Here is an 11,426-nt window from a genome sequence, read left to right as displayed (position 1 = left end):
ATAGGAATAACAGATCAGCAAACATTACTATGCTGTACCTGTTTGCTTTTTTAAAAATAAATCATTTCTATACTCACTTTTGTGTTTAGGGTAGATCACATCAAAACCTGGCAAGGGCATCACTACGTCATTGATAGTATAGCTGGCAACATCTGCTTCTTCTACTACAACAGCGGTGGCTTTAAAAACACAAACATCAACAAAATCATCTTACATTGTTATCCCCAGGGCCTACTAACCACCCTGCTAAGATTTAAGCCAATATTAAGCTAAAATTAGCTAATAATAATAATAATAATAATAATATTTGTGCAACAAAACATTGAACAAACAATCAGCAAATCTATTCATGTTAAATTATGCAATTGTGTGCTTTGGATAGCGTAACAAATATTTATACATAACAGAAAATGTTATAATAATGCACTCCACCCAACTACTTCATAATACCAACCTGCTGGCAACATTTTTTGTGGAGAACACCGATCTTATATTTGTGAGCTTTTACTGTACATGTGCACCTGAAGCAGAAATAAAAAGTTAGTTAAACAGTGCGTCTCCTCACACAGCTGGCAGTGACTTGTACTACGTAAATCATGTAATAAGAAGCACAATACAAGGCACCAGCAGATCTGAGCAGAGACACTGTTTAAAAGGATGTTGCATGAAGCATATTTATATATGCTTCACGTCCACCTGCAGATTAAAAGATCTCATTTAAAAACTGCAGTAGCTTCTACTATATGTGTTTTTTTGATAATGGAAGTATAATGCAAAAATGCTTATATTCTAAAGTGAAATGCATTGATGTACATTTCTGTTTTATTAACATGCTGCACTTTGTTTGCATAACCTGAATTTTGAAATGACTATACCTTCTTTATGAAATGGCTACTGCATATAGGTATGATGCAGTAATTTGCAAATTAGCAGATTTCTATCCATCAGTTTATTTACGTATTTATTGTAAAGACTAAGTACAACAATTCTTTATCAAGGCAAGGAAAGTGACTTTTTTCCTTCTATGTACTGCAGTGTTTTCCCCTCTACCTCTTTAGCGGGTGCAGCACCCGGCTTATTTTACTGACCACCCATCTAGCATTTTAGCCAATACTAAGCTAACATTAGCCCGTATTAACAAAATGTTCAAATTTGACTGCACAAATTACCATTAAATACATTTATGTTAAATTATGCAATTAATTTGTGTTTTGGATAGCGGAAAATAATATAATATTAGATAATATTACACTGCTCTCACCCAGCTACTTCGTAATGCCACCCAGTTAACAACACTGCAAATATAACTTATGGATAATACCATCATAATATATGGCAAGATATCGTAGCATACAAATATATTACCTCCTTTGAGAACTAGATCTCCAGGGACAACTTTAAGTCCATACTCTTCAATTCTTTTGCTCACAATGTTATTCCATATATAACTCTGATAACTGTGAATATACATCAAGCGATTGTTCCTAGGAATCTAAAATGAACAGACATTTAGAAAAAATAAATAAAATAATATATAATAGTAACGTCTTGATCACAGTAAAGTGCTCGGTAGTGGTCGACAAATTTGTTTTAAGTTGAGGAGCCAGACAGTAGTATTTGTATATAGAGAATACAACAAAATGTCAGGTGTAAAATTCTAGAAGCCAGTGACTCCGTAGCTCCTAGGTTTGTCGAGCCCTGCTTTAATGTGATAGTTCTATACAAGTAACAGTTTAGTAGTAGTAGTAATAGTAGTAGTAATGATAATAATAATAATGAATAACAACAAATGGGGGGCCACTGCCTGGAACACCACTTTGGTAGGATTTAGACTTTCTTAATTTGATAATATACAAAAACAGAATTTATGTTTACCTGATAAATTACTTTCTCCAACGGTGTGTCCGGTCCACGGCGTCATCCTTACTTGTGGGATATTCTCTTCCCCAACAGGAAATGGCAAAGAGCCCAGCAAAGCTGGTCACATGATCCCTCCTAGGCTCCGCCTACCCCAGTCATTCGACCGACGTTAAGGAGGAATATTTGCATAGGAGAAACCATATGGTACCGTGGTGACTGTAGTTAAAGAAAATAAATTATCAGACCTGATTAAAAAAACCAGGGCGGGCCGTGGACCGGACACACCGTTGGAGAAAGTAATTTATCAGGTAAACATAAATTCTGTTTTCTCCAACATAGGTGTGTCCGGTCCACGGCGTCATCCTTACTTGTGGGAACCAATACCAAAGCTTTAGGACACGGATGAAGGGAGGGAGCAAATCAGGTCACCTAAATGGAAGGCACCACGGCTTGCAAAACCTTTCTCCCAAAAATAGCCTCAGAAGAAGCAAAAGTATCAAACTTGTAAAATATGGTAAAAGTGTGCAGTGAAGACCAAGTCGCTGCCCTACATATCTGATCAACAGAAGCCTCGTTCTTGAAGGCCCATGTGGAAGCCACAGCCCTAGTGGAATGAGCTGTGATTCTTTCGGGAGGCTGCCGTCCGGCAGTCTCGTAAGCCAATCTGATGATGCTTTTAATCCAAAAAGAGAGAGAGGTAGAAGTTGCTTTTTGACCTCTCCTTTTACCGGAATAAACAACAAACAAGGAAGATGTTTGTCTAAAATCCTTTGTAGCATCTAAATAGAATTTTAGAGCGCGAACAACATCCAAATTGTGCAACAAACGTTCCTTCTTTGAAACTGGTTTCGGACACAGAGAAGGTACGATAATCTCCTGGTTAATGTTTTTGTTAGAAACAACTTTTGGAAGAAAACCAGGTTTAGTACGTAAAACCACCTTATCTGCATGGAACACCAGATAAGGAGGAGAACACTGCAGAGCAGATAATTCTGAAACTCTTCTAGCAGAAGAAATTGCAACTAAAAACAAAACTTTCCAAGATAATAACTTAATATCAACGGAATGCAAGGGTTCAAACGGAACCCCCTGAAGAACTGAAAGAACTAAATTGAGACTCCAAGGAGGAGTCAAAGGTTTGTAAACAGGCTTAATTCTAACCAGAGCCTGAACAAAGGCTTGAACATCTGGCACAGCGGCCAGCTTTTTGTGAAGTAACACAGACAAGGCAGAAATCTGTCCCTTCAGGGAACTTGCAGATAATCCTTTTTCCAATCCTTCTTGAAGGAAGGATAGAATCCTAGGAATCTTAACCTTGTCCCAAGGGAATCCTTTAGATTCACACCAACAGATATATTTTTTCCAAATTTTGTGGTAAATCTTTCTAGTTACAGGCTTTCTGGCCTGAACAAGAGTATCGATAACAGAATCTGAGAATCCTCGCTTCGATAAGATCAAGCGTTCAATCTCCAAGCAGTCAGCTGGAGTGAAACCAGATTCGGATGTTCGAACGGACCCTGAACAAGAAGGTCTCGTCTCAAAGGTAGCTTCCAAGGAGGAGCCGATGACATATTCACCAGATCTGCATACCAAGTCCTGCGTGGCCACGCAGGAGCTATCAAGATCACCGACGCCCTCTCCTGATTGATCCTGGCTACCAGCCTGGGGATGAGAGGAAACGGCGGGAACACATAAGCTAGTTTGAAGGTCCAAGGTGCTACTAGTGCATCCACTAGAGCCGCCTTGGGATCCCTGGATCTGGACCCGTAGCAAGGAACTTTGAAGTTCTGACGAGAGGCCATCAGATCCATGTCTGGAATGCCCCACAGCTGAGTGACTTGGGCAAAGATTTCCGGATTGAGTTCCCACTCCCCCGGATGCAATGTCTGACGACTCAGAAAATCCGCTTCCCAATTTTCCACTCCTGGGATGTGGATAGTAGACAGGTGGCAGGAGCGAGACTCCGCCCATAGAATGATTTTGGTCACTTCTTCCATCGCCAGGGAACTCCTTGTTCCCCCCTGATGGTTGATGTACGCAACAGTTGTCATGTTGTCTGATTGAAACCGTATGAACTTGGCCCTCGCTAGCTGAGGCCAAGCCTTGAGAGCATTGAATATCGCTCTCAGTTCCAGAATATTTATCGGTAGAAGAGATTCTTCCCGAGACCAAAGACCCTGAGCTTTCAGGGATCCCCAGACCGCGCCCCAGCCCATCAGACTGGCGTCGGTCGTGACAATGACCCACTCTGGTCTGCGGAATGTCATCCCTCGTGACAGGTTGTCCAGGGACAGCCACCAACGGAGTGAGTCTCTGGTCCTCTGATTTACTTGTATCTTCGGAGACAAGTCTGTATAGTCCCCATTCCACTGACTGAGCATGCACAGTTGAAATGGTCTTAGATGAATGCGTGCAAAAGGAACTATGTCCATTGCCGCTACCATCAACCCGATCACTTCCATGCACTGAGCTATGGAAGGAAGAGGAACGGAATGAAGTATCCGACAAGAGTCTAGAAGTTTTGTTTTTCTGGCCTCTGTCAGAAAAATCCTCATTTCTAAGGAGTCTATTATTGTTCCCAAGAAGGGAACCCTTGTTGACGGAGATAGAGAACTCTTTTCCACGTTCACTTTCCATCCGTGAGATCTGAGAAAGGCCAGGACAATGTCCGTGTGAGCCTTTGCTTGAGGAAGGGACGACGCTTGAATCAGAATGTCGTCCAAGTAAGGTACTACAGCAATGCCCCTTGGTCTTAGCACAGCTAGAAGGGACCCTAGTACCTTTGTGAAAATCCTTGGAGCAGTGGCTAATCCGAAAGGAAGCGCCACGAACTGGTAATGTTTGTCCAGGAATGCGAACCTCAGGAACCGATGATGTTCCTTGTGGATAGGAATATGTAGATACGCATCCTTTAAATCCACCGTGGTCATGAATTGACCTTCCTGGATGGAAGGAAGAATAGTTCGAATGGTTTCCATCTTGAACGATGGAACCTTGAGAAACTTGTTTAAGATCTTGAGATCTAAGATTGGTCTGAACGTTCCCTCTTTTTTGGGAACTATAAACAGATTGGAGTAGAACCCCATCCCTTGTTCTCTTAATGGAACGGGATGAATCACTCCCATTTTTAACAGGTCTTCTACACAATGTAAGAATGCCTGTCTTTTTATGTGGTCTGAAGACAACTGAGACCTGTGGAACCTCCCCCTTGGGGGAAGTCCCTTGAATTCCAGAAGATAACCTTGGGAGACTATTTCTAGCGCCCAAGGATCCAGAACATCTCTTGCCCAAGCCTGAGCGAAGAGAGAGAGTCTGCCCCCCACCTGATCCGGTCCCGGATCGGGGGCCAACATTTCATGCTGTCTTGGTAGCAGTGGCAGGTTTCTTGGCCTGCTTTCCCTTGTTCCAGCCTTGCATTGGTCTCCAAGCTGGCTTGGCTTGAGAAGTATTACCCTCTTGCTTAGAGGACGTAGCACTTTGGGCTGGTCCGTTTCTACGAAAGGGACGAAAATTAGGTTTATTTTTTGCCTTGAAAGGCCGATCCTGAGGAAGGGCGTGGCCCTTACCCCCAGTGATATCCGAGATAATCTCTTTCAAGTCAGGGCCAAACAGCGTTTTCCCCTTGAAAGGAATGTTAAGTAGCTTGTTCTTGGAAGACGCATCAGCCGACCAAGATTTCAACCAAAGCGCTCTGCGCGCCACAATAGCAAACCCAGAATTCTTAGCCGCTAACCTAGCCAATTGCAAAGTGGCGTCTAGGGTGAAAGAATTAGCCAATTTGAGAGCATTGATTCTGTCCATAATCTCCTCATAAGGAGGAGAATCACTGTCAACCGCCTTTATCAGCTCATCGAACCAGAAACATGCGGCTGTAGCGACAGGGACAATGCATGAAATTGGTTGTAGAAGGAAACCCTGCTGAACAAACATCTTTTTAAGCAAACCTTCTAATTTTTTATCCATAGGATCTTTGAAAGCACAACTATCCTCTATGGGTATAGTGGTGCGTTTGTTTAAAGTGGAAACCGCTCCCTCGACCTTGGGGACTGACTGCCATAAGTCCTTTCTGGGGTCGACCATAGGAAACAATTTTTTAAATATGGGGGGAGGGACGAAAGGAATACCGGGCCTTTCCCATTCTTTATTAACAATGTCCGCCACCCGCTTGGGTATAGGAAAAGCTTCTGGGAGCCCCGGCACCTCTAGGAACTTGTCCATTTTACATAGTTTCTCTGGGATGACCAACTTGTCACAATCATCCAGAGTGGATAATACCTCCTTAAGCAGAATGCGGAGATGTTCCAACTTAAATTTAAATGCAATCACATCAGGTTCAGCTTGTTGAGAAATGTTCCCTGAATCAGTAATTTCTCCCTCAGACAAAACCTCCCTGGCCCCATCAGACTGAGTTAGGGGCCCTTCAGAAATATTAATATCAGCGTCGTCATGCTCTTCAGTATCTAAAACAGAGCAGTCGCGCTTACGCTGATAAGTGTTCATTTTGGCTAAAATGTTTTTGACAGAATTATCCATTACAGCCGTTAATTGTTGCATAGTAAGGAGTATTGGCGCGCTAGATGTACTAGGGGCCTCCTGAGTGGGCAAGACTCGTGTAGACGAAGGAGGGAATGATGCAGTACCATGCTTACTCCCCTCACTTGAGGAATCATCTTGGGCATCATTGTCATTGTCACATAAATCACATTTATTTAAATGAATAGGAATTCTGGCTTCCCCACATTCAGAACACAGTCTATCTGGTAGTTCAGACATGTTAAACAGGCATAAACTTGATAACAAGTACAAAAAACGTTTTAAAATAAAACCGTTACTGTCACTTTAAATTTTAAACTGAACACACTTTATTACTGCAAATGCGAAAAAACATGAAGGAATTGTACAAAATTCACCAAATTTTCACCACAGTGTCTTAAAGCCTTAAAAGTATTGCACACCAAATTTGGAAGCTTTAACCCTTAAAATAACGGAACCGGAGCCGTTTTGAACTTTAACCCCTTTACAGTCCCTGGTATCTGCTTTGCTGAGACCCAAGCAAGCCCCAAGGGGAATACGATACCAAATGACGCCTTCAGAAAGTCTTTTCTAAGTATCAGAGCTCCTCTCACATGCGACTGCATGCCATGCCTCTCAAAAACAAGTGCGCAACACCGGCGCGAAAATGAGGCTCTGCCTATGCTTTGGGAAAGCCCCTAAAGAATAAGGTGTCTAAAACAGTGCCTGCCGATATTATTATATCAAAATACCCAGATAAAATGATTCCTCAAGGCTAAATATGTGTTAATAATCAATCGATTTAGCCCAAAAAAAGTCTACAGTCTTAATAAGCCCTTTTTTGAAGCCCTTATTTACAATCGTAATAAACATGGCTTACCGGATCCCAGAGGGAAAATGACAGCTTCCAGCATTACATCGTCTTGTTAGAATGTGTCATACCTCAAGCAGCAAGAGACTGCTCACTGTTCCCCCAACTGAAGTTAATTGCTCTCAACAGTCCTGTGTGGAACAGCCATGGATTTTAGTGACGGTTGCTAAAATCATTTTCCTCATACAAACAGAAATCTTCATCTCTTTTCTGTTTCTGAGTAAATAGTACATACCAGCACTATTTCAAAATAACAAACTCTTGATTGAATAATAAAAACTACAGTTAAACACTAAAAAACTCTAAGCCATCTCCGTGGAGATGTTGCCTGTACAACGGCAAAGAGAATGACTGGGGTAGGCGGAGCCTAGGAGGGATCATGTGACCAGCTTTGCTGGGCTCTTTGCCATTTCCTGTTGGGGAAGAGAATATCCCACAAGTAAGGATGACGCCGTGGACCGGACACACCTATGTTGGAGAAATATACCTTTAAGTGTCAACAGAAATGAGTAAAGGGTCACTTTTTCCAAATAATTTTTGATTAACTTGTTGCAAAAGGAGGTTTACGTACAGTTTTAAGACCTCAATAAGAATATTGCATACAAGTGTATAAATGCAAAGCATATGACAATTTACACGCTAATTCAAGGAAATCCTAATGAACTCACTATGCCAAATGCAGAAACAATGTTTTTCAGGCCGTACTTTGAAAGTCCTCGAAGGAGCTGACCTTCTACACATCGTTTGACAGGTAGTTTCCGAAGTGCAGCATCAGGGTCCTTAGTTTTCGCCCATTCCTCTCTGCATTGTACTAGATAACCCTTTTCAGCTGCAGAAAAGAATTCCAAACGTCAGAGAAAACGAGTAGACATTTAGTACAAGAAAGTGATACAAGCTAGAGACAGCCACCTGTGAACATGACTCATAAAAACATCCTGATTGATATAGGGAAAAAGGAATATAAACAAGTCTACGTTTCGGTTTTGCATTTAATAATGGTCTAAACCAGGGATGCATAAGTAGCAGTAGTCAGTACAACCAAATAAAAAATATTGTCAAGAAACATTTACCTATTCTAAAAGGTGACAAGGACCTATATGATGTTGTCAAGAAGGGATGTTGCTTTGTTCCCAAATGAAACCGTACTTTGGGGAACTACCTTTCCGCGAGTATGATTAAAGAGAAAGTAAAGGTCACTATAAATGTGGTAATCAGAGTTGTAAAGCGTGTGGTCATGCATGGGTGACAAAGCAATTCCAGTCTTGTAGAACGCAAAAAGGTCTATGATTCCTTAAAGGGACATTAAACACTAAATACATGCTAGATAGAATGATGCATTCAAAGAAAAGATTAGTCCATGACTAACATGTAGATGTATTTTTTAAAGTTTCATTAGTTGTTTAAAAAGTGACAAAATAAGTGTCAAGTTTTAGTGTCTATAAAACACTGGGAGCTGCCATGTTGTAACTTGTGTTACCTTCTCTGCTGTAGCCAATTAGGGACAGTTATAAATAAGTCACTAGAGTGTGCAGCCAATGGTTGTGCTGGATTAAACAGTGTTCTGCACTTCCATTTCTAACAGGAACTGAAAAGCTCACAATTTCAGAATGGAATTACAGGCAAAGAGGACAAAATAAATAATGAAAGTATATTGCAAAGTTGTTTTATATATACAATTTATCATTTTATATTACCATCTCAAAGTGTTTAATGTCCCTTTAAGTTATACCAACTGTAGGACAAAGTATGTGGTTTATTTGGCTCAGTGCATTGAATGTAAGATGCAGTACGTAGGAATGACCACCAGGGAGGCAAGGGTAAGAATAAGGGAGCATTTGAATGATATTTCTTCATTGATTCGCTGTTCTGCCCTTGCAGAATACTTTATAGAACAGCATAATGGCCATGTTGATACTTTCAAATGGCTGATTATAGATAAGGTCAGGACTCCAAAAAGAGGTGGAAATCTTGATAGCCTCTTATCCAGAAGAGAAGCTTTCTGGATCTTTGTGCTACATACCAGATTGCCTCATGGGTTTAATACAAAGGCAGATATTATCAATGTTTGGAAATAGACAGTATTAGATTCTGAGGGAAAACATATAAATACACCCCTCACCACACCCACAATTCAGTTTAACGAATAGTCAAGTAGTGGGGTGATAAAGAAAGGAGTAAAAAGCATCAAAAAAGGAATTTGGAAATAATTGTGCTTTATATAAAAAAAAATCATAACCACCATAAAATGGGTGGGCCTCGGGGGGCGGAGCCAGCTAGCAAAGAGAATGGACGCGCGTTTGCAGAGCTCCTGTATATAATAGCATTAATTGGCTAATTTTTAGCCCTTACACATATAGATTAAGCCACAACAGTGCCTGGGACATTAACAGACCCATAATTAGTGAAAAGTCGACCCGATGTAAGCCTTCTATCACCCTTCAAATGCTTGATTCTACTAGGCTGGGAAGACAGGCCTAAGATGACGGTTATTGCACACCACTGATTTGAAATGATCCTCATGTGCCCTTGGAGCTCCGCGGAACTGCAGGCTGTGGATTTCTGAGGGAATGACATACAGAGATTGACCCATACTGGCTTAATATCGGAAGTGGTCATAACTCTGAGGGGGAGAGGTGACCGGGACTGGAGCGCATGTTTGCACACAGGACCTCATTACAGATGGAGCACATTGAATTACTTCGGAGAGAGTTGTCTAACCGAGTTGACCAACATCACTCAGCATGCATCGATACCCTGTATGGGGGAGCCGACATACTTATCTTGGATTCGTTCGATTGGTGCACGGATGTCTCTGCGGTCTGGAGAAGTGCTTTTGGATCACAGGATGGTAGTCAGTTGGCGGCCATGAGAGATGGTCAGCCCATGCAGAAGAGAGGCAGTGAGCTCGGTGTAGCCCCCATGGAGGCAATAGGGGTAATGGCTGATTCACCGCTTACGAATAATGTAGCAGAGGTGTCGTGGAAAGGAGAAGCGGATTCAACACGGGAAGATGCGCAGCAGTCTAGCCAGCTAAATAATCAAGTCGGTCTGCTTGAACCCCTTGAGAATAATGGAAAATACAGTGCACAAACGGAAGAGGTCGATGATTACAGATGGTTTATGTTGGCTTCTCCCCTCCAGGTTTCACAGAGTACACATGTAACAACAATAAAGACTGGTATAGGGTAAATAAGTCCCCTCATTATAGAAATGTTGCTGTCAGCATGGGTCTCTGACTAATCCAAATTTGAACCCATTAATGATGGCATATAGAACGGATATAAAGGGACTAACTTCTTCTCAACAGTAGTGATGTGAGCTCTCGTATAGACTACAGTGCTGTATATGTTAGGCATAAGGAACGAGATTTGGTATTAAAACCTAGTTGTTGATGTATTATATTTGTATATGATCCATGCTTCTTACTGTACTACAATAGTTCAATGTTTACCCCTAGTTGGCAGGGGTGATATTTAAATTCTCTTCCATATCCTTATATGATATATGTAATTTCTCCCTCATACCCCTAGTTTCAGATTCATATTACCCCTTATGGCTATTTTCACTAGAGATTTTGTACAGCCTGGAATACAAATTGTCATTGGCGACTCCGCATAAGAGGAGGCCAATGGAGAGAACTATTTTAGTTATATATATTTTCCTTTTTTTTTTTTTAAAACCAATGCAAAGAGGGGGCCTTACGTTACTAACTTTTCTATATAGCAAGACCTACAGGTTACCTCTTTCTTCGGCACTGCTGTTCCCTCAATGCTTTAATTGTACAAGGTCAGTGATCGGGGCGACATGCTATTACAGGTTAACAATATATGTTGAATGTGCTTTTATGTGCCATATATTCATGTATTAAATCACTGATATGATAGCTCAGACATTTGCCACTTTAGGTTGTACACAAGCTATTACCCACAAAGCTACTAGATAATATGAAGACCCTACACTTTAGCCTGCACTGTTATAGGTGGTTTTTACACAATAGGTTATCATATTAATGTTGAAGCTATACTATTTCTTGGCTGCTTGGTTCAACACTCATTTTTATGTGAACTGATAGTTACTTGTTGTAACGAAATGACTCTTGGGGGTATATGTGTATATATGTAAATGTGTGGGGGTACCTCTTAAGCATTGATCCGCTGTGGCTTCTGTCCCCCTCAGCCGGCGG

The 11,426-nt window shown here is 41.3% G+C and overlaps 1 protein-coding gene across 1 annotated transcript in view; it reads right to left on the bottom strand.

Annotated features, from left to right (window-relative positions):
- The window catches only part of PUS7 (pseudouridine synthase 7), a 279,628-nt gene that overhangs the window by 73,577 nt on the left and 194,625 nt on the right, over positions 1-11,426 (bottom strand). The window contains exons 11-13 of the mRNA XM_053716557.1: positions 7,912-8,072; positions 1,366-1,492; positions 78-179 (exon numbers count right to left, since the gene is read on the bottom strand). Of these exons, the coding sequence (XP_053572532.1) occupies positions 78-179; positions 1,366-1,492; positions 7,912-8,072 (390 nt within the window). The remainder of the gene's footprint in view (positions 1-77; positions 180-1,365; positions 1,493-7,911; positions 8,073-11,426) is intronic.

This window comes from Bombina bombina, chromosome 6 (genome assembly GCF_027579735.1).
Source record: "Bombina bombina isolate aBomBom1 chromosome 6, aBomBom1.pri, whole genome shotgun sequence".
In the NCBI taxonomy this organism is placed as follows: domain Eukaryota; kingdom Metazoa; phylum Chordata; class Amphibia; order Anura; family Bombinatoridae; genus Bombina; species Bombina bombina.
Note: the sequence above shows the minus strand (reverse complement) of the source record. Positions and strands in the feature narration are given on the sequence as shown.